The following is a 25,065-nucleotide window of genomic DNA, read 5'->3' on the forward strand; positions in this document are numbered from 1 at the left end:
ATGGTGAACAAGCTCTTTATTTTAGCATGGGGAATGGACATTGGCCATTGGACTGGGATAACTCCTCAATGAAGCAGAGTAATGGGATCACACTTCCTCAGTTAAGAGAACTGGCTATTCCTGTTCACACAAGAAAGATGGAATCCACAACCTCACAGTGAACTGATGGATGATATCATGGACTTGCCAACAGGGAGTGTCAGAGATAGTCACTGTTAGGGCATATTCTGGAGTTATGAATATAGAAAATATTAATTTCAGCAATGACCAGTCTTCAGATCTGAATGTGGACTGTAGATTGAATTTAAAATGCTGTTCAGAATAATGTTCTTCCTGGTGCTCCAGATTTGGGTTGACTGCAAACCAGGAAACTCTCTATTGACCTGAGATGTCTGCATATGCATGAATGCGGCTTAGAGACAACAGTGACTAACATTCATTTTGGGTATCTGGAGCATTGGTGTGAAGATCTAGCTATTTGAAAATTATATGTAAATCAAAGGAAGCATTGTGGATACATTGTAACTATAGAATTGTCCTTTGATCATTAGTATATAAACATAGCTTGTGTAAGCTGAATAAAGATTTTTATACTACCAGCATCATGTCTTTCTGGTGGCTTTCACTGACAGTCACAACAATCACTTTACGAAGAAATATGAGAGCAAAGTTTCAAACAGTTTAGTTTAGCATCATTCAATTGGCAGGGACAAGGATTGAAGTTTGTAACTTTGATCTTAGAGTAATAGAGTTGTGCAGCACAGAAATGAACCCTCAGCTAATCACATCTACGCTGGCATTATTGTCCATCTACACTAATCACATGCTGCTGCATTTAGGCCATATCCTTTTATGTCTCGCCAATGATCTTCTGGTAAGATGGTAGCGCGCTTGGCTAAAGTGGCCTGTCTCTGGGTCCAACAGATAGTGCAAATGTGTGTCTTAAACGTTTTCCGATTGATCACAAGACCCTGTTGGACATTGTCAAATACAAAATACTGCATATCCAGTTCATTGCTGTGTGGCCTTGGTTGTTGCGTGCTCTAGACGCTCAGACCGCGGCGTCATCAATTACAGCAATCCGGGGGAGGAGGCGCCAGGGACTGTGTGGGAGAGAACAGAGGCATGGCAGGCCTACTGTAATCCATGCTGGGCTAGGGGCTGGGGGCTGGCTCTCCCATCAGTGCTGCTCTCCAGTGTTTGCTTCTTGGAAGACAAGCTGAATTGCCTTTGTCTGAGGCTGACCCATTGTGAGGGACAAGCTAGATTGCCTTCATCTGAGGCTGACCCATTGTGAGGGACAAGCTTGATTGCCTTTGTCTGCAGCTGACCCATTGTGAGAGACAAGCTGGAATGCCTTTGTCTGTGGCTGACCCATTGTGAGACAAACAAGAGAAAATCTGCAGATGGTGGAAATCCGAGCAATATACGCAAAGGGTTTCGGCCCGAAACGTTGACTGCACTCTTTTCCTGGACATCGCCTGGCCTGCTGAGTTCCTCCATTGTTAGACAAGCTGAATTGCCTTTGCCTGGCTTGGTACAGCTAACTTGAGGCATAGCCTTCTGCTCCTGAATCTTATGGTGTCCATGTGAATCAATAACTTGTTGAAAAGTTCATGGCTCTTGTGTAGTATGAAGTAAAGACCTTGGGGAATTGCAGAGATTAGGAAGGTTTAGGAAGAGAACCTAACTAGAACTCAAATAATGAACCAAGTTAAGCGCAGCCCCTCATTGCGATAGTAGAAAATATGGTACATTTGAATGCAAAAATACAAATGTCATATAAGTAATGGAATCATAGGTTGGTACTTAGTCAGCAATATACATCAATGTTATGGAAGCTCCTGTTGTCTCCTGGAGATGACTACAGATAGCACTTTCCAACTGTACAAGTCCTATTGATAGACCACCTCTCTTTATACTACACAGTGCTATAAGAGGTCTATGTAGTCAAATACGAAATGTACTTGAAGGACAGGTTACCTTTGTTACAGCAATTGTCAACTAGGATTTTCATAGAAGCTATCTTGGGTCAGATAGTCTTGAACAATTCCATAGAGTTCCAGGACAGACTGACACAGATTTAACAGGCAATAGTGATTTAATGACTTAAAAGGAATAAGAGTCTGAGTTGGGGGTTTTGGGAAAAGAGGTGGTGGCAGCATATTGGATTAGCAGTAAGTGACTGTGGGTGCTGAGAGAAGGGACTAAGGAAAGGTTAACTGTTCAAAATGTCAGCTAAGTGAGGGTAGGAAGACAAGCTGGTGAATTGTAGCTTAATTCGAATAGAACAGAGTGGGAGATGGGGAATGAAAAGGATATGGAGAGTAAAGTCTGGTTAATGCTGGGAGCATTACAGAAACACTGGGAGATGAGGAACATTTCTTTATGTTACAGTCTGCATGATCTGGAATCTGATACCTGAAAGGGTGTGAAAACAAGTTCAAAAAGTTTTAAAATTGGCTGCGTATTGAAAAAGCAAAAATTTGCAGGAGCAGTAAATTGTAGGATTAATAGAACTGCTCCTTCAAGTGCTGGCACAGATGGAATGGCTCTTTCAATGATATATGATTCCCTAATGGAAACATTGCCACAACAAACAGAAACAGTCACTAATCTAAAGAAAGTGAGTAATAGTATCTGAACAATAAACTTAATCTTACAGAAATAAAATGTCAATCGAGTAAAAGCCTAATTCTGAAGTTTAAGTGCCATTGCTTAAATAAAACTCATAGAAGCCTGAAACTCTCAGGAATGATATCCTTCACTGCACTGAACTGCAGCCCTGTCCGTCTCACCATCCTTGCTTAACTTTTCGTACAAAAGAAATACAGCAGTCACACTAATCTATTTTTTTAGAAAAGAAACCGAATACCTCCGAAATTTTCAGATGAACAGAGTGATTTGGCATGGCATGAAAAGGTCAGGCCATGTCTAGTGAACTTGATTTAACAGTGACTGAAATAATAGGCAGGTGAATGCCCACAGATTTTATTTACAGAGAACTACAAAAGATGCAAGAGAGTGTAAGATAAAAGCTGAAGCCCATGGAACTAAATGATTCATCTAGTTAGGAAAGTGTCTGAGCATTAGAAGCAAAGCTTTTAGCTGCCATTAATAATCAGTTCTACATACAAAGGACAGCAGATATTAGGGAGTCTTACACAAATGGTTTTATACCAGGTCAATGTCAATTTTAGATCTCAGGATGGCACTAAGTTGTGAACCAAACATTTTGCAGGATATTGTGCAAAGGGTAAACTTGGTCACAGATCAGCCACAACAGAACGTTCGAACACTCAAGATGTTCTGTTCCTAAATTCTTAATTCTGCTCCAGAATTTCACTCATACAAATAGTTCATAATGAAATGGGAAAGCATGGTTCATTACTTAGCTTCAACACTCAAAGATAAATCGCCATCCAAGGATAATCATGACCATCAGCATCCTAAAAGTTCATGATTATCAAAGGCATTGCAAATGCTGGAAATTTAAATAAAAGCCGAAAATGCTGAAAACACTCAGTGAGTCAGGCCACATATGTGGGAAGGGAATCATAGCTAATGTTTCAAGTCAAAGGCATTGTAACAGAGCCTACATAAAAGCTTTGCTGCACAATATACTGTATATTCTCTTCAGCTTGGTAAAAGGAGTCATGGTTCCTATCTTGGCTTAAGTGTGCACTCTTTACTGGCCTGGAGTAAGGAATCCAATAAATGATCCATTGTTACAAAAAATTCTTCCCTTCTGACAGAGTCCTAGTGCACTAAATAATGCCTGCTATATACTTGTACTACTGCACAACCTATATACATATTTGTCTGGCAGAGAAAAATACAATAAAAGCATAGTGTTGAGGTCTGTAGAGGGCATATTGAATTTGTCCTGCAGTACCAAAAGGTAATGTAGGGGATTGGCTGACAAGATGCCTGAACCCCAAAGGTTCAGAAACACAAGATCAATTTCTGCCATATTAGATGGAGAGAAGCAAAGCCAATTAATGAAATACTCTTGAGTAATTATAATGAAACACATCAGACTTATAGAAATTCCTAACAACAGAAAATCTGAGCAGGCTAGGAATCCAAGCAACACACACAAAATGCTGGAAGAGCTCAGCAGACCAGGCAGCCTCTATGGAAAAGAGTAAGAGTCGACATAGTCGACGTGGAAAAGAGTAATCAGGATTCCTGAATCCTGATGAAGGGTCTCAACCTGAAACGTCAACTGTTTACTCTTTTGGTGTATGTTTTTCAGCATTTTGTGTGTTTTTTCTAAAATCCTACCTGATTCACTAATGTCCATTTGTGAAAGGAAACCTGTTTCCTTACCTGTCTAAACAAAATACAATTTCAGATCCATGTACTGTAAATGACACTTATCTTCTCTATGGAATGGCCTAGTAAACTGCACAGAAATATGAAACAGCAATAACAAAAAATAATAAAATAAGATAAATGATCTGGCATCCACAAAGGCAGTGAGTGCCAAAAGAACAAAGCCACATTTAGCCTAGATGATCCTCAAAAACTTTCTGAAAAATATCTGGGAACTTGTTCCTGAAATGGGACACGTTCCAACCAAAAAGCTGACAATAATGCTCATTGAATCACACTTATATCCCAGACTCCTTCATCACAGCCCCTGGGCTTGTCTTGTACTGACAACAGAATAGTCCACCAGAGATGGTGATACAAAGATATACAGTTGGAGACAGTGGTCCTGGGAATCCCCCAGAAGTGCCTCAAGGTTCCATAAATTCTCAAATACATGCAAAGAAAAGCCCTAGTTAATCTGGGGGTCTTAGAACAAAGATGAGGAAAAGTTTCTTTAGCCAGAGGGCGGTGAATCTGTGGAATTTTTTTGGCACAGATGGCTGCGTAGGACAAGTCTGGTAAAGTCCAAATCCAAGGTGGGTGACGTAACGCTTTACACTACAGGCAACCCAGGTTTAATTCCTGCCATTGCCTGTAAGGAGTTTGTACTTTTTCCCCATGATCGTGTGGGTTTCCTCCGCATGCTCCGGTTTCTTTCCACAGTTCAAAGATGTACTGGTTGCTAGGTTAATTGGTTATCGTGAACTCTCCTGTGATTAGGTTAGGATTAAATCGGGGGGATTGCTGGGCAGCGCGGCTCGAAGGGCTGGAAGGGCCAATTTGCACTGTATCTCAATAAATAAATAACTAAAGTCATTGGTATATTTATGGCAGAGGTTGATAGATTCTTGATTAATCAGGACTTCAAAAGTTACGGGGAGAAGGCAAGAGAATGGGGTTGAGAGGGATAACAAATCAGTCATGATGGAATGGTGGAGCAGTCTCGGTAGGCCAAATAGCCTAATTCTGCTCCTAGGTCTTATTAACATCACTGCTCCCTCAACTGATGAGTCTGCACTCCGCCATGTCAAACAAGTAGTGAATACAGGAAGGACAAAGAATGAACTTCGGTGACAGATTTCACTGTCCATCATCAGTAATGGCTTGATCATCTGGATGAGCTCATTATGTCTTGAAAGACAAAGGCTGGTAATGCATTGGATAGTAACTGATTCAAAATCACCTCCACACAAATACTGCTGATTCTTTATCATTACCAGGTTGTGGTTCCAGGTTTAGTGTCACTATCAGGACCAGCTCCCGAGAACAAAGATAACAGCTATACTAAATATGTTTTAGGCTTATATTACAAGAGGCAAAGTATTAGAAAAACTATTCTGAATTATACAGGATTGAATGCACTCTCCTGTTGATACAAAATGACCGACCATTATCAATTTTTATACGGATATGAGAAGTTCTGAATAAGCACATAACTGATTATTTGCTTTACTTTTGTCTGTCTTTGAAGCTTTCTGTTGGCAGTTTTGTGTTCTTTAATGAGAGTCCCTGTGGACTGGAAAGCAATGGTTATTATCCATTCCTCTGGGAAACCTTTTAGCTCATGTTCAGCTTTGACAGCTGAGCTAGAAACCACACATCCTGCAAGGCTTAAGGGATGTGCGTACTTTGATTTGATTTTAAAAGCACATTACCTAAAAGCTGTACTACAGTCAAGGCTACAGAATCAAAGAAGTTGGCTGCATTTTGCATTTTTTCTTGCCTTAAAATTTGGCTAATTGTCTTCTGTAGTGATGGAAACATACAGTTCCACAGTATTAAAAACTTTTTCGCAATGCACTGATTAAAAAGTTCCCCACAAACTTTATAAAACTGAAATTACATTTTCAGCTTATAAATAAGTACTTGTAAAAACCATTTTGGTGTCCCACATAACTCATGTCTAACAAGCATTGCATTTCCAAGTGTAGCCGCAGTTCTGTTGCAGGATATGCATCAGCTAATTGGTGCAAGGTCCAACCAACAGGAGAGAGGTAAATGACCAGATAATCTGTTCTAATGATGTTGCTTGATGATATTAATTCATGCAGAGAAAAATTACCTAGATTGCCAATTCACGGTCAGGCAGTCGAGTGTGTCTGCGAATCCCACCAATTTGATGGAACTGGGCGTCAGATAATATTCAACTGCATTACAACAAACATAATGCCCTAGCCTACACAGATTCAAAAGACAACTTTAGCTCACGATAGGGAATATAAAGATGAGGCCAACTACTGCACAGCTTCTCACTGGTAGCAGAAACAATTTACGTCAAAAATTATTCTCTAACCCATTATATTTGTTACAGCAATAAAAAACACAGCAGGGAGGGAAATGTTAGCAACATTTTAGGTGCTTTACTGAGATGTAAATCTTTTTTTACCCAACTTCTTTTTCCTGGCTCAAGCCATCTCATCCGGAGTTGCTTCGTGCTCTTACTCTGACCGCAGTTTACATACTGCCAAAGCCAAACATTGAGCAAGCACTCAAAGTATTGTGTGCCATGATTAACAAAAAAGAAATAGACTTCTCTGAGGCCTTTCACATCCGTGTCAGCGATTTCAATCAGACTAGTTTGAAGAAATCTCTGCCCAATTACCATCAGCACATCACCTACAGCACCAGCGGATCCAACAGGCTCGACCATTGCTACACTAACATCAAAAATGTCTACTTTTCCATCCCTAGACTTGAGAAATCTGATCATCTAGCTGTCCTCCTCCTGCCTCCTTACAGGCAGAGGCTCAAGAGCAAGGCACCAGAGGTATGGACAACAAAGGGGTGGTCAATGGAAGCAGGGCAGTGGCTATAGAATTGCAATGGCCACTACTGAGCACATTCACAAGGAGCACTGCCATAAGAAAGCAGCATCCATCATCAAGGATTCCCACTATCCTGGCCATCGGGAAGGCGATACAGGACCTTAGGTCCCACACTACCGGGTTCAGGAAGAGTAATTACCCTTGAACAGTCTGACTCCTGAACCAGCGTGGATAACTTCACTCACCTCAACTCTAAACTGATTCCATAACCTATGGACTCACTTTCAAGGACTATACAACTCATGCTCTCAGTATTATGTTTGCATTTATTTATTTGTCTTTTTTTGCACATTGGTTGTTTTTCAGTCTCTGTGTGTATTTTTTCCTTGATTCTATTATATATTTCTCTTCTCTACTCTGAATGCCTGCAAGACAATGAATCTCAAGTCAGTATATGATGACGAGTATGTACTTTGATAATACATTTTCTTTGAACTTTATGAATTAGCTGAAGGTACTAATCTACATACAGCCAATATATCATCAACATGTAAAGGTACCACAAATCATTCTAATCAAGTGTTGTACTGCATTAGCAGATAAGCCAATAAAAGAAAATGTAATCAATCTGCAACACTTTAACATATATTTTATCTGAACCCACAGTAAAACTCTCTCGGATAATAATTATAGATATTTTTTCTAAACATGGATTATCTCTGTAGGCGTGTTGTACATGCTCTAACACCAGGGCAAAATATACTGTGATTACACATCTGCCACTGGCAGTTGGCAGTTGCAATGATGATACAATAGCACCAGAAGGCTACCAGCCATTGAAGTGCTACATTTGATTTCTTCCTGCTGTGAAATTAAGCTGGGGGAGACAATTTGGTAATACATTAACCAACTAAATGCTGCATGACCCGAGTGTGAGGTAGTTGATAATTTATGCTCCGTTTATTGCATTTTGTACAATAGAAAACCTATGAGTGTCATGAGCCCTGCAGCCTCTGCGGCTTACTGTAGAGTGTTGAGCTTCTTGGGTTTTTGAGCACCCGTATATACTAATTGTTATCTTAAATAGAGTTGTTAAGCCCTCGTGCCGTTGATTTAATTTTGTCAAGTTAACCGTGGTTGGCATGTGCTTTCCACATTCTATGATCCTCGTTCAGTGCCTTAGTGGAGTCATTGCATTGGAGAGAATGAATTGTCTCGTGCTGTCGCTCAGTCACTCCTCTGAGACGCTGCTGGCATTCCTACATCTAACTTCTTGATTCAGTCTCTTCATGGGGAATCTGTCACCCTCCTCTCCTGGCTCGAGCTGTGAGCCTGCTGTCCTTCACTCCTTAGCTCGAATTGTTGTCAGTGCTCCCCGTGACCGAGAGCCTACCATTTCTCCGCACTTATGTCCAGCCTTGTCCTCCGAGAGCACACCGTGACAATGAGATAAATTGCTCTAATCTATCTTGCATTTAGACAAGTGTAAATTCTTTGTGATGGAATAACAATCAATGTTGGACCAGGTTTGATTTTGGCCTTGGTCATCCTCAACCAGAATAGTATTAACAATTCATCCTTTTGAAGCATCAGCTTCATTTCATTCTACAGAGATGTAGCTTGACCCGCTGTGTACTGCATTTTCTGCTGTACTGTAGACTTTCAGCCTTGGTATTACTCTATTCTTGACTGACAGTGAGGACATTGTTACCGTTCTCAATGCCCTCCAGCTGGAAATGCTCCCGTGTATGACTTCCGGCTAGTAAAGGCAAAAGGAAAGTACACCTCATAATGGTGAGGTGTAGTCACCTGTCCAGCTCTTGGCTCCATCCCTCCCCCTCCCGTCTTCTCCTATCATTTTGGATCTCCCCCTCCACCTCCCACTTTTAAATCTCTTACTAGCTCTTTCTTCAGTTAGTCCGGACGAAGGGTCTCGGCCTGAAACGTCGACTGTACCTCTTCCTAGAGATGCTGCCTGGCCTGCTGCGTTCACCAGCAACTTTGATGTGTGTTGCTTGAATTTCCAGCATCCGCAGAATTCCTTGTGTTTGCGCTCATAATGGTGAGACAGGATTGGAGATACCTATGATGAAACCCACTCCTCCCTGAACTCCACACCTTTTGGGATTCGTATGTTTCTTCAATTGTTCATTCATATCTTCTGTCTTGTCCTATTCGTGTTGCCGAGTTCTGTCATATTTCACTTCGAGCCTGTTGGGTCCTCAAGGAACTTACATCCCACCCATCTCAAGTTTTTCAGTTCCTTACTCCCCTGCCATTTTCCCAGGCTATGATGGTCAGTGAATAAAACCAAAAGAAAAAGGAGCAGCACCAGGCCATTTGGCTCATCGAGTCTGCTCCGCCATTCAATCATGGTTGATCTATTATCCTTCTCAACCCTATTTTCCTGCTTTCTCCCTTTAACCTTTGATGCCCTTACTCATCAACAACCTATCCAACTCTGCTTTAAATACACCCAATGACTTGGCCTCCACAGCTGTCTGTGGCAATGAATTCCACAGATTCACCACCCTCTGGCTAAAGAAATGCCCCCTCATCTCTGTTCTAAATATAGCCTGTAATTATCCCACTTTGCTCTTCCCATTCACTAAAATATTCATTGCAACAAGCTATTGTAAATGGCAGTACCTCTTTCCAATCTCCTTTCTTCCTAAACTGCAGTTGCAGTGCACCTACTGTGGGTTAACATTGTCAAGCTCCCACCCATCCTCCCCAAATCACCAGTTTTATAAAGCATGTATTGCTGTGAAAGGCTGTATGTATTGCCCATTCCATCTCCAGCTGTCCTTGGGAAGGTTACAAATACACCATCATTAACATGGTGAAGGGATTCCCAGAATATCATTATGGAACAGCTTTCAGTAAATTTTCTCCGTGACAATGAAGATACTAATAAATACAAATATCTGTTGGTTTTTAAAACTGCACAACAGTGACTTTTGGAAAGAAAATTTGAGTAAAAATGCAAACTGCAATTAATGCCATTAACCCATACTGTTCACTGCCAGCCTGATGGCGGCTGTGGATAGTTCATGATTCATAACCATGGATTATGAAATTCCCTCACCAAGGATGCACTACAAGCTTACTGCACTCATCCTGTTCCAAAGTCTCCTCATACATAACTGAAATTGATTACAGTGCTCAAGCTCTCTCTTAGGTGCCGACTGAGAAGAAAGAATGCTAATTATACTGTTGGGAGTCATTCAGCTGAGCCAGGCTTGTCCAGAACTTGTCAAAATCTTGCTCGAGGCTGCTATCTGTCAGTTACAGTAGAAGAATGCTCATTGCCTGTAACAATTGTGTCTGACAGAGTTCCTGTGCTCAGGTATGTGATTGCGAATGACAGACTGATGTTCCCAAGCAATGTTGGTCAAAATGACCAATGCAGATACACCTCTGTCACTTACTGACAATCAATAGCCATTTAAAATGCGATTTAGAAAAATCAAAACAGTGCAGCACCTTGAGACTTCAATGGTGGTTAGATACGCTTTGAGAGATGTCTTTCGTTCACCAGCGTCAGAAGATTGTACGTTCACACAGTATTCCAAGGGCTTCAGCGTCAAACCAAGGCTGGAGCTGTATCGAGAGTGTTCTGCCCCAATGGATGCGATATTAACCCAACAGCACCAAATGAAGTCACAGAGTGAATCAGAATGGAAACAGGCCCTTCACCCCAAATAAAACATGGCAACCATCAAATATCATTTTCATCTATTTGCTCTTATATGCTTGGCATGGGTCCAAGACTACAAGAAACTTCAGAGATATGTGGACACAACTCAACACATCACAAAAACTAGCCTCTCATCCACAGACTCTATCTACACCTTTTGCTGTCTCATAAAAGCAGCCAGCATTATCAAAGTCACCTGACATCCCACACATTCTCTCTTCTCCCCGCCCTCCTTTGGGAAGAAGACACAAAAGCCTGGAAACATGTACCACAAGGCTCAAGGGCAACTTCTAACTCACCGATTTGACTAGTGAATGGAATTCTTGTACAATATGATTAACTCTTGACCTCACAATCTACCTTGTAACTTATTATCTGCCTGCACTTCACTTTCTCTGTATCTATAACACTATATTCTGCATTCTTTTGAGTACCTCGATGTACTGATATTATGAAGTGATCTGTAATGATGGCATACAAAACGAAGTTTTTCTACTGTATGTCTGAGCATGTGACAACAATAAACCATAAACAGCTCCTGATATTCCCATCTCCCACTTAATCGAGGAGCAAATACACTGGCCTGTTAATCTACTAACCTGCACATCTTTGGATGTCCGACAAAGCTGCAGCATCTGAAGATAATCTACACAGCCCAGGGAGAAAATACAAACTCCACATAGACAACACCGGAGGTTAGGATTGGATTCAGGTCACTAGAGCTCTGATGCAACAGATCTACCTACAATGCCACTGTGCTGTCCTAGAATTATGTGACCCATGATTTCCACAAAATATTACCCGATTTAAATGTTTATTCTATGGAACCCCTTCACATAACATAAATAACAGGTGGTGCAACTGACAGAAAAGTAGCATTAACACGATAGTACAGGTTTCCCCCGCCATCCAAAGGTAGAGCGTTCCTATGAAACTGTTCGTAAGCCGAAATGTCATAAAGCGAAGAAGAAATTACCATTTATTTATATGGGAAAATTTTGTGAGCGTTCGCAAACTCAAAAATAATCTACCAAGTCATGCCAAATAACACATAAAACCTAAAATAACAGTAACATATAGTAAAAGCAGGAATGATATGACAACTACACAGCCTATATAAAGTAGAAATACTTTTCCACAATCATTACTGCACTGTTCTCCGTAGCGAAAATATCACGCCAGCGCCATTGGCAGAAAATCTCACGCAAGCACTGTTGGTAAAAACACAGCGCAAGCGCTCTCCAGTAACCTTTAAGCTATGAAGCTGCCAAATCATACCAAATAACACGTAAAAATACACAGCCGATATAAAGTAGAAATAATGTATGTACAGTGTAGTATCACTTACCAGAATTGTTTCAGCGCCGAGCACACTGATGATGGTGTGTTAGGCTGAGTCGTCGCAGGTTGGGATGGTGCAGTGGCCCCCACCCTCCAGGCTGCCAACCGATACATTGCCGCGAAGCATGCAAGGGGTACAGCGGTAGCCGGGACGCATCCAGCACATTTTTAAGAAAAAAGCCGTAATAAACAAGCTAACTAATTAGGTGCCGCCCAGCACGTAATTGTCTGCCAGATTAATGCCGATTTCCGATTGCGTTGTCTCTGATATGGGCCGACAATTACGTGTCGGGTGGCACCTAATTAATTAGCATGTTTATTTCGGCTTTTTTCTTAAAGATGTGCTGGGTGTCTCCCAGCTACCGCTGCATTCTCCGCGAATCGGTATCTGTCCGCGGCCTGGGTGTTAGGGTGGTGGACACTGGGGTGTCATCTCGTCATCTGTTTCCATTACAGCAGGCAGCTCATCTTCTCCTATGACTGCCCGCCTCGATGTCAAAGGTCGAGGTTCGTCGTCTGCTGTGGCTGATGTGGAAGGCTTGCTTGACTGCTGAGCCTCGCGCATTTTTCTATCATACAGTTCTTGGTAAGCACTCAAAACATCCTGCAAATATCTTCTAAACCTACGCACCCTTTCAAAATTAAAGTCGTACTTTATCATTGCAGCAAAAATCTCACACAGCTGCTTCACGTTCAGTTCGCTATTGCATTCGGTTTCGATTGTTATCCTTTCTTCTTCCAATTGCATCAGCTCTTCATCTATCAGTTCTTGGTCATGGGATGCCAAAACCTCTTCAACATCATGTTCGTCAGCTTCCACAAGCCAATCTCACTTTGTCCTTGCTTTGTTCACCACGATCGAAACGCTTAATTATGTCTAGTTTTACGCTAAGTGTAACACCCTTACGAGCTTTTTCAGGCTTTTCCGATACCATAGAACTCATCTTGCAAACGGCTGCTCACAGGCACATGTTTAAGCAATGCCGGCTAGAATGCAGTTCCGAATCAGGGGGAGAGTTGCTGCTCGGGGCACGCGCTGCCTTTTATCGCGCGCCGATTTTTTCCCATAACAGTGAAAACACCCTCTGAAAGCGAAAACAGGGTACTAATGTAGGTCTTTTGTAACAGTGAGGTTTCGTAAAGCGATTGTTCGAAAAGCGGGGGACACCTGTATACGTGAAGATCGTTAAGCTCGTCAGGAAGGCAGGTTCTGTTCTGGGGGTGGAACTGGATTCCCTGGTGGTTGTGTCTGAGAGGAGGATGCTGCAGAAGCTACAGAGCATTATGGACAATCCATCTGACCCCTCCATGACATACTGGACAAATAGAGGAGCACCTTTAGTAACAGGCTGATTCCACCGAACGCCACAGGTGATCCTTTCTCCCTGTTGCTATAAGACTTTACAACTCCTCCTTCAGTATATAAGTGTATGGTTTCATTGTACATCTGTATTTTTCACTATTACTTTTTAATGCACATTTTGCATTTTTTCACACATGAATGCTTCCATTTTGCATTACTTTGCAACAATAATTTCCTTTGGGATAAATAAAGTGTTGTCTTATCTTAAAATGGTTCTGCTCCCGTGAACTGTCCATAGCAGCATCACAGATGTAGCTGATTCTCCGGTGTTATATAGCAGAACAAGGGGAGGGAATAGTCCTAAATTACCGATATTATAAGATAAAGTATACTGAAGCATATGAGATACTGTAGCATTATAGAAGCACAGGAAAAAGAGATACAGCACAGCTTCAGGAATAGCAGGCAACAGATATTGTGTTGCTGAAAAAGGATAAGGTACACTAGTCTTACTGAAAAATTGGCTGTATCAACTAAGTGATTTTATAGTTTTACTGAAACTACAAAGTAAAGGAAACAGTAATCTTATTTAAACAGCATGGGTAAAGGATTACATTTCTGAAGTAGCAGGTAACAGATGTTATGGTGTTAGTGAAACATCAGGATATTATGGTGCTACTGAAACAATAAGACGAGAGGTATTATTGAGTTGCTGTAACATCAGAGCAAGTGATACTACAGTCTCACAGAACAGTTGAAAGGAAGCTAAAAATCTTACTGAAGTAGTGGTGAAAGGAGTACAATAATGATCATGAAACAGCAGGTGAAATAAAATAGATTTAATCAACAGGGTAAAGGATCAATACTGTCAATGAAACAACAGGGTGCAACTGGCATAACAGGTTAAAGGATATTAAAAAGTGATAATGAAACACTGAGCAAGGAATACTTTGGTCTTACTACAAGGCCACAGTACTGTTATTCCAATTTTATGATACAACAAGGCATGGATTACATGATTGTTATTGATATACCACAGTAAGAGCTAATCTGGTGCTGCAGAAAGCAGCTGTCGTTCTGAAGTATTGTTGCTCTCAGATAATGATCTGTTAGACACTCTCAGGTAGTGACATAAATCAGGTATCCTTACCTGAACTTGCACTTGATGTGCTGGCATCCTCAGGTCTGCAAAATAAAAATTAAATCAAAATATGAGAATATATTCACTTAACATTCATTACACTCAATATCAAAGATTCAACAAGAAAGCACAATGGGGCTGCAATCTCCAATGTCTGCATATCTCTCAGAGCAGTAAAGAAACACATTCCAATAAATATTTTTACCTTGTTGGGCTGAGCTGTCGGTGAGGAGAAGGCATGAAGTTACAGCAAAGGAGGCTGAAGTACCGTATGCTACTGGCAACATAGACACACAATTTTAAATCTGTATAGTGACTTACTCATAGACAGGATTACTAGCTGGCACAGTTTTTCCCCAGCTCAGGTCAAGGGACAGCATTTGATGTTCCTATGTTTAATATGTAGCACTTTTAACTCCAACTCTCAATAGAACAAAAATTATCAATTACAAATTTAAGGCACAGATGCTGGAAATCTTGAACAATACACACAAAATGCTGGGAGAACTCAACAAATCAGGCAGCATCTATGGAGGAAAATAATTTAAACCTCTTCTCTGAGCCAGAGATGACTAGTGTTGCTGCTTTAGACTGTTGTGCTAAACAAACACAAGGTTTAACTAATGCAGGGACAAGAACAGAGAAGAGAAATATTAATTGTGTTTTCTTTCCACAGATGCTGCCTGATCTGCTGAGTGTTTCCAGCTCTTATGCTATGATTTTGGATTTCCAGCATCTGCAGAAATGTGTATTCCTCATTCATGTAGAAACATAATGAACAGATGCATCACCATTCAGTATCTGGGTCCTGTCTGTCATTCCAGAGGATCCCCATGGTTTCTTGCCTATCGTAAGTACAAACTCTACGGGCACAGGAATTTCGATTGAACTTCTATCTCTAGATCTTTTGAGGGGCGAGTCTCAAATGTTTACTGCTTTTGTGTGAAAGCTGATTTCCCTGCTGGATGGTTTGAGCTTGGATGTTAGCATTTTGGTTCAAATTGAGCTTAGCCTGGTCTGCAAACCAGACTCAGCTGCTCATCATCTTTGCCTGCCTGCACTTAATTAGACAGGACTTGGAAGGGCAATCATACTGGGCCTTGAAACCTAGAGAAGGCTAGGTCTTGGGCTATGTGCCACTGAGGTCTCTCCCTTGTCGCACCTGACAGCCTTTGACCAGAAACAAACCCGGAATCTTTATATAAAAGTTTTTAATCAGATGTCTTAAAGAGACTTAAATAACTATTAATCTATTTTAATTACAAAGCTAATAACTAAAATACTTTCAAACAACTTGAACTGATAAAAGCATAAGTAATGTGCCTTTTTTCTCCTCTTTCAAGGCCATTCAAATTAATAAGACATAATTCCTATGGCAGGTATGGCTAGCATAGAATTGGGCAGGCAATTTCCTCAGCATAATGCAGCGACTCCTCACAAGACTTGATTCCACCATTGGACCTGAGGGATACAGCCTGGATCTTACATAGGAGTAACAGAACACTGGCCATGTTAATCTAGCCACGATCCTGTACTTAAGTGGTCCAAACAGGTACAAGCTTACATCATATGCCCTTTGCATCTTGACACTGATATGAAGATAAGAAAGCATGATTTTCTTTAATTTATCTTCCCATGTTCAAACCATAAAATCCCTTTCGGGAAATGGTTCTCTACATATATTTTCATCTCTGTAAAAAGTGCTTAAATCCAAGTTTTAGAACATGCACAATTTGGACACTTTATTAGATACTTAATAAAGTGGCCACTGAATGTATGCTTGTAGTCTTCTGCTGCTGTAGCCAATCCACTTTAAGGTTTGACGTGTTGTGTTCAGAGATGCTTTTCTACACACCATTGTTGTAATGTGTGGTTATTTGAGTTACTGTTGCCTTGCTGTCAGCTTAAACCAGTCTGACCATTCTTCCCTGACCTCTCTCAGTAACAAGGCGTTTTCATCCACAAACTGATCGCTCTCTGGATGTCTTTTTGTTTTTCACACCATTTCCTTCAAATGCCAGAGACCACTGAGTGTGAAAATCCCAGTGTTCTGTTAGGAGTAACAGAAAGCTGGCCATGTCAATTTAAATCTTTTAATCAGAATGCGACATGCCACATTGAAGCAACATGTCCTCATAACTTTACCTTCTAAGCATAATACCATTCTGTTAGTCTGCACACTTCAAGGTCCTGAAAATGTAATGCCCAGACATGGTACTCCAATGTAGCCAAGATCGTGTACTTCAGTGGTCCAGACAGGTACAAGCTTACATCACCCGCAGTACCTGAGGTACTCAAACCAGTCCCTCTGGCACGAACAATCATTGGACAGACATAGTCACTTACAGTAGATCACATTTCTTCCACATTCTGATGTTCAGCGCAAACAACAACTGAACAACTTGACCATGTCTGCAGGTTTTTATGCACTGAGTTGCTGCCACATGATTGGCTGATTAGATATTTGCATTAACGACCAGCTGTAATAAAGTGGCAGCTGAGTGTAGAGCACTACAGCACAATGCAGGCTGTTCAGCCCAGGATATTGTGCCTACCTCTTAACATAATCTAAGATCAATCTTACATAACCCCCCAATTTTCTTTCTAAGAAAAATGTCTTTCTAAGAGTCTCTCAAATGCTCTTAATGTATCTGCACCCCATCACCCCGGCAGAGCATTTCAAGCACCCATCACTCTCAGTGTAAAAATCCTTTCTCTGACATCTCCCCTATACATTCCTCCAATCACCTTAAAATTTCACTCCCTGGTAATAGTCATTTCCACCTTAGGAAAAAGTCTATGGCTACCCACTCGATCAGAATAACAGAATCAGGTTAATATCACTGGCAAATGTCGTGAGATTTGTTAACTTTGCAGCAGCAGTACATTGCAATACAGAATAGAAAAAAACTGAATTACAGTAAATATATATATAATAAAATAGTTAAATTAAATATGTAGTGCAAGAATAGAAATAAAAAAGTAGTAAGGTAGTGTTCATGTGTTGCATGTCCATTTCGAAATCGGATGGCAGAGGGGAAAAAACTGTTCTTGAAACGTTGAGTGTGGGTCTTTATGCTTCTGATGGTGGCAATGAGAACAAGGCATGACCTGGATGATGGGGGTCCTTAATGATGAACACTGCCTTTTTGAGGCATCACTCCTTGAAGATGACCTGGATACTACGGAAGCTAGTGCCCTTGATAGATCTGACTAAGTTTACAACTCCTTTCAGCTTACGTACTTCAATCCTGTGCAGTAGACACCCATCTCACCAACAGACAGTGATGCAGCCAGTCTCCATGGTACATCTAAAGAAATTTCCGAGTGTTTTTGGTGATATACCAAATTTCCTCAAACTCTTAATGAAATATACCTGCTATCAATGCCTTCTTTGTAGCTGCATTGATATGTTGGGTCCAGGTTAGATCCTCAGAGATATTGACACCCAGGAGCTTGAAATTGCTCACTCTTTCCATTTCTGATCTCTCTGAGAGGACTGGTATAGGTTCCCTCGTCTTACTCTTTCTGAAGTCCACAATCAGTCCTTTGGTCTTGCTGATGCTGAGTATAAGGTTGTTACTGTGACATCACTCAACCAGTTGATATATCTCGCTCCTGTACGCTCTCCCGTCACCATCTGAAATTCTGCCAACAATGGTAGTATCGTCAGCAAATTTATAGATGGCATTTGAGTTGTACCTAGCCACACAGTCATGGGTGTAGAGAGAGTAGGGCAGTGGGCTAAGCGCACATCCCTGAGGTGCGTCAGTGTTGATTGTCAGTGAGGTGGAGATGTTATTTCCGATCTGCACAGATTGCAGTCTTCCGGTTAGGAAGTCGAGGATCCAGTTGCTGAGGAAGGTGCATAGGCCTAGGTTCTGAAGCTTTTTGATCAGAACTGTAGGAATGATTGTGTTAAACTCTGAGATACAGTCAATAAACAGCATCCTGCCCTAAGTATTTGTATTGCTCAGGTGATCCAAGGCCAAGTGAAGAGCCAACATGATTGTATCCGCCGTTGATCTATTGTGGCGATAGGCAAATTGAAGTGCGTCCAGATCCTTGCTGAGACAGGAGTTAATTCCAGCCATAAGCAACCTCTGACTTGTGCCCCTTATCATCTTGTACACTTCTGTCAAGTTGATTCTCATCCTCCATCATTCCAAAGAGAAAAGCCCTAGCTTGCTTAAATTATCCTCATAGGACATGCTCTCTAATCCTGCTCCTCTTCACCATCGCTAAAGCTTCTACATCTTTCCTATAATGAGGCGACCAGACCGAAACACCATAGTCCAAGTGTAGTCTAACCAGTGCTTTATAGAGCTGCAACATTGTGGCTCTTGAACTCAATCCCCCTGACTAATGAAGGCCAACACTCCATACACATTCTTAACAACCCCATCAACTTGCACGGCAACTTTGAAGGATCTGTGGACATGGACCCCAAGATCTCTCTGTTCCTCCACACTCTAAGAGTTGTGAAGGAACAGAGGATACAAGAAAAACTGTAAGTTTTGTTTATATCCAAGGCTCCGTGCTTTGCATGTTTTCATCCTGCTGGTTCAAACCTCTTGCATACTGACTGCTTCTGATCATAACTATTGTGGTAACCCTAGGTGATGTGCATCTCCAGATTTAGTTATGCATCTAGAACACATCCTTGGTATACCAGTGGTGAGCTCAGTACATATCTGTATATGTAGCTTTCACTACGTCTTCTCTGGGCCTCACCGGTTTCTGTAGGCTACGATCAGCCATTCTAAAGTGGATCTCTCAGTTGCTGGTGATTTTGCTTTGAGTTTGATGAGAGATGGATGTCTTCCACAGGACAAAAGCAGCAAGGCAAAGTAGTGCAAGTCTTACACATATATAGATATATATTTTATTTATGGTTACACACCAGCTGCAGACAGTGTGCCTGATGAATCCTTCTGGATAATTACCGAATGTGTATAGTCCTTTATGGGAAGACATCCAGAGCCACAAACCTACGTGCTTGTTCACTCTGACAAACATCAACACAGGATATGCTGACATAACTATCCGTTTGAGCATGCACACAGTTTAGTCACCTGCATTTCTGTGCACTGCAAGCTATTGCTAAAGTCTTCAAAGGATACTAGAAGGACTATGAGATAGACAACTTGAATTTGTGCCTAATTAAACAAGTACTGTGAAAGCATGGCTATCGGGCCCACAGGATACCAGATACAGATGCCCACTGCCGCCCAACAGGACACCCTGAATTTCCAGAGATGCCTCATCCCTCAGTGAGGATCTTCACCCTCTGTGTGTCCAACGTATGGGGTTAATGGCCATTTGCAAGCTCCATTTCTGCAGAATACCACCTCCACCCTCTTTCCTCTGTGTTGTTCCTCTGCTACTGCTGATGATTCTGCTGGTCATTTAGGTGAACTATAACAGAACAAAGGCAGTACACTGCTGATTGGGTAGATCAGAATTTCACAGCAGTGACCACATCAAAGACTAGAAATATAAACAAATTTTTAACAAATGCATTATGTGTTCTTTATTGGTTCAGCTCAGGGTATTCACAAACAGGAGATGACACACATGTTCAAGGCCACAAGAAAACTATTTATTAGAACTAGCACAAATGCAATACAGAAAGAAATAAAAACAAATCTCTATAGAACAGCAGTACAGAACGCAAAATAATGCGTATCATTCACTGGGCAAGCTGATCTAGAGGGGGGCACAGATTCAAGAAATTTTCTCTCTCTCTCTCTCTCCCCCCCTAAGTCTAAGTCTAACTTTGGCTCCCTCAATGTGCTATTCCCTATCTCAGTACCAGCCATGACCCAGCCTAGGACAAAAATCTCTTCCCTGCACAAAAAAAACCCTTACACTGGTACTTTTCCATGCACTTGGTACCTGTACTTCCACAATGACCTCACCTTCCCCAGAAGAATAGTTTTACAGCATTTCCCACAGTTTTGGCTGTAGACTTGTACTCCCTTAACCTTCTCACAACATTGCTGTGCACTTGTACTCTTGTCCTTTCCAAAGCAATCCCTCTCCAAGCTAACAGCATTTTGTCTTATAGACTTCAATTTTATTTTAGCATATACCAAGAAGGAATCACATTTAACTTTTTCCTTACAAGAAATTAGTCTCTTAAGTCGCCTTTCATCACATATTCTCTTAACCAGGGGTCTTGCAGAAGCAACACCACTTACTGCTGTATCTGCTCACCAATCCCTTAGCATGCCAATGTTCTTATCTCAGTTTCATTATCTGATTTCCAGGGAACCCGGGAAGCCTGTGAACTTAAAATCCCACATTAATTTAGTCCTACTGATTTGTTAATGTGATAAGACTGTTAACTTGCCTATCTCAGTGGGGCTTGATTAAATATGATCCCTACATGGTGAGTGCAATGGATGGGCAAAGACACTGAAAAATTTGCTAAATCCTTTATTGTTTATGAAGGGAAATTCCCATAGCAGCTACACATTGTTTGCATCAGGAAATTCTTTCAACTGACATTCCAACATCCTTGGATTTTATCCTACAGTAAATCCTGACTAGAATGTGATGGCTTGGGTTGTGTTGTATAATTCAGAAATTTCTCAAGGCTCCCTATAGAGTACAGTCAAATGTTAACATCCCCCACAAAGCTTAACCTAAAAGCACTTTTCAGCATCAGAATCAGATTTAATATCCTAAAACACCAGCATATGTCATTAAATTTGTTAACTTTATGGCAGCAGTACAATGAAATACATGATAAATAAATATAGAGAAACAAGACAGAGTTACATTAAGTATATATTTGTCTATCAAATAGTTAAGTTAAAATAAGTTGTGCAAAATAACAGAAATTAAACATAGTGAGGTAGTTTTCATGGGTTCAAAGTCAATTTAGGCAAGTAAACCCTCCATGGGATGGTATTACAAACACACAAGAAGCACAAGACATTTAGGATGCCAGATATGGAAAGTCAAGAGCTTGGGCAAGAAATTGGCAACTGTAGTATCTTTACAGTGATCTGACCAACACAACTATGGATTTCTATTGAATGACCAAAAAATAACAATGAGAAATAGCAATAACTACTCATAGTATTGTAAGATATAGAAGCAGAATCAGGCCATTTGGGTTTTCACCAATCTGGCACTGATGCACAATGTGACTCCTCGTTCATTAGGATCCATGATGAGTGAGGCTCACGACCATGGTAGGGAAGTTACTGGAAAGAATACTTAGCGATAGGAATTATGAGCATTTGGAAAATCATGGCCTATATAGGGAAAGCCAACAAGGCTTTGGGCAAGTTATGTTACTAACTTGATTGAGTTTTTGAAGAGGTGATAAGGGTGATTGATGAAGGTAGAGCTATAGATGTTGCCCATGTTGATTTTAGTAAGGCATTTGACAAGGTCCCCTCATGGGAGGCTCATCCAGAAGATTAAGATGAATGGGATCAATGGTGAAGTGGCTGTTTGTAATCAAAACTGGCTTGCCCATAGATGACAGAAGATGGTGATTGAAGGGGCTTATCCTAGCTGGAGGTCTGTGATTAGTGGAGTTCTGCAGGGACCTCTACTGTATGTGATGTATATAAATGACCTGGATGAATATATAGATGGGAGGCTTAGTAAGATTGGTGGTTTTGTGGATAGTGTAGATGACTTACGAAGACTACAGTGGGATATAGATCAGTTGCAGGTACGGGTGGAGAAATGGCGATGGAGTTTAACTCAGTCAATTGTAAAGTGACGCACCCTGGTAGGTTAAATGTAAAGGGACAGTACATGTACAGGTTAAATGCAAAGAAGCAGACCCCTAACTATGTTGATGAACAAAGAGATCTTGGGGTCCAAGTTCATAGCTTCCTGAAAGTGGCTACACAGGTTGATAGGATGTTTAAGAAGCCATATGGCATGATTGTTTTTACTAGTCAAAGCACTGAGTTCAAAAGTCAGGAAGTTAGGTTGCAGCTTTATAAAAAATCTAGTTAGGCCACATTTGGAGTATTGCATTAAGTTCTGGTTGCCCATTATAGGAAGGCTTCGGAGAGGGTGAGAAATAGGTTTACCAGCATGCTGTCTGGATTAGAGAGCACGTGTTAAAACAAGAGGCTGGTCAAACTTGGGTTGCTTTCTCTCGAGTAACAGAGGCTGAAGGGAGAGCTGATAGAGGTTTATAAGATTATGAGAGGCATAAACACAGACTGTACGTTTTTCCCAGCATCGAAATGTCTAATACCAGAGTGCACAGATTTTAAGGTGAGAGGGGATAATTTTATACAGAGAGTGGTGGGCACCCTGGAATGTGCTGCCTGGGTGGTGGTAGAGGCAGATACATTAGGGACTTTTAAGAGACGTTGATATAAGCTCTTCTCATTGTTACCACCAGGGAGGAGGTACAGGAGCCTGAAGGCTCACACTCAATGATTCAGGAATAGCTTCTTCCCTTCTCCCATCAGATTTCTAAATTGACATTGAACCAATGAACACTTCATCACTACAATGTTTTTCTCTTTTTATGCAACTTATTTAACCTTTATATATATGTACATACTTACTGTAATTACAGATTTTATTATGTATTGCAATGTATTGCTGCTGTATAACAACAAATTTGATGACATAGGCCAGTGATATTCAACTTGAATCTGAAGAAAATGGAGCATATGATCTTCGTGTGGGCATAAAGGATAAGTTTAGCCGTCCATTTGATTACTAATTGGTTTGGCACAATATGTTAAGCTAAAGGGCTTGTCCCAGTGGGGTAGGTACTGTTCTATTTTCTGTGTTCTATGAGGATCCTAAACAATGTTTAAAGTTCAAAGTAAATTTATTATCAGAGTACATATATGTCACCATTTACAACTGTGGGATTCATTTTCTTGCGGGTACATACAGTAAGTCCAAGGAACACAATAGAATTAATGAAAGACAGCACCCAATAGATTTGACAAACAACCACTGTGCAAATACAAAAGAATAAATAAACAAACAAATAAATAAGCAGTAAGTATTGAGACATGAGATGAAGAGTCCTTGAAAGTGAATCCATAGGTTGTGGGAACATTTCAGTGATAGAGCGAGTGAAGTTGAATGAAGTTAACGACTCGGGTTCAAGAGCCATATCGTTGAGGGGTAGTAACTGCTTGTGAACCTGGTGGTGTGGGTCCTGAGGTTGTTGTATCTTCTTCCTGATGGCAGCAGTGAGAAGAGACCATGGCCTGGATAGTGGGGACCTTGATGATGGATGCTGCTTTCCTGCAACAGTGCTTCATGTAGATGTGCACAATGGTAGAGAGGGCTTTACCCATGATGGACTGGGCCATATCCACTACTTTTTGTGGGATTTTCCTTTCAAGGGCATTGGTGTTTCCATATCAGAATGAATTACAACTAGTCAACATGCTCTCCACCATACGTCTATAGAAGTTTGTCAAAGTTTTAGATGTCATACCGAATCTTCACAAATTTCTAAGGAAGTAGAGGTGCTACTGTGCTTTCTTCGCAGTGACACTTACATGCTGGGCCCAGGGAAGATCCTCTGAAAGGATAGCACCAAGGAATTTAAAGTTCCTGGCCCTCTCCACCTCTGAGCTCTTCCTATATTTTGGGAGCCACCTCATAGAGAGGCTAGTTATCAATGCCAAGGTCTACTACTGCATCTAAAATGTGCAATCAGGGACAAAGATTGCAGGTGCAGTACCAAGCTGTTGGTCTTCTACGCACTAGTGATTCTTGTACGCTTCAGGGTCATGGTTAATCTTCACGTGGCAGCTCCATGCACTGGTGATGCACCATCAACACTCTCTGAAAAATCCTACAAATCTACCACCAGGGCACATAGACCAATGTCTTCCTTCCTCTCCCAGCATTGACATCTCCAGCATTCAGGCTCAGGTTAACAAAGAACATAGAAGAGAACAGCTGATTTACAAGCCCTTTTGTCTGCAATATTATGCTGAACTATTGAAACAATGAATTAAAAGCCTACTAAACTAATTCCTTCGGCCAACACAAGTCCATATCCCTCCATTTTCTGCACATTCATATGCCCATCAAAGAGTCTCTTAGAATCCTCTATTGTATTTGCCTCCGCTAACACAATATTCAGCACATTTCAGGCACCCAGCACTCTGTGAAAAAAAACTTGCCCTATGCCTCTCCTTTGAACTTAATCTTTTCACCTTAAATGCATGCTGTGTAGTGTTAGACATTTTAACTCTGGGGAAAAAGAAACTGGGTGTGTACTCTATCTATGCCCCTCATAATTGTAAACTTCTATCAGAACCTCCCTCAGCTTCCACTGCTTCAGAGAGAACAAGCCATGTTTATCCAATATCTCCTTGTAGCACATGCCTTCTAATCCAGGCAGCATCCTGGTAAACCTCCTCTGCACCATCTCCAAAGACTCCATGTCCTTCCTATAATGGGGCAACTAGAA

At 41.1% G+C, this 25,065-nt stretch overlaps 1 protein-coding gene across 8 annotated transcripts in view; it reads right to left on the reverse strand.

The window, feature by feature from the left end:
* dgkza (diacylglycerol kinase, zeta a) overlaps positions 1-25,065 on the reverse strand; it is a 708,940-nt gene that overhangs the window by 53,309 nt on the left and 630,566 nt on the right. For all 8 annotated transcript variants that reach the window (XM_063062203.1, XM_063062202.1, XM_063062204.1 and 5 more), the window contains one exon: positions 14,637-14,671. In XM_063062203.1, coding sequence (XP_062918273.1) covers positions 14,637-14,671 — 35 coding nt within the window. The remainder of the gene's footprint in view (positions 1-14,636; positions 14,672-25,065) is intronic.

The sequence above is a fragment of the Mobula hypostoma genome, chromosome 11 (genome assembly GCF_963921235.1).
Source record: "Mobula hypostoma chromosome 11, sMobHyp1.1, whole genome shotgun sequence".
Classification (NCBI taxonomy): domain Eukaryota; kingdom Metazoa; phylum Chordata; class Chondrichthyes; order Myliobatiformes; family Myliobatidae; genus Mobula; species Mobula hypostoma.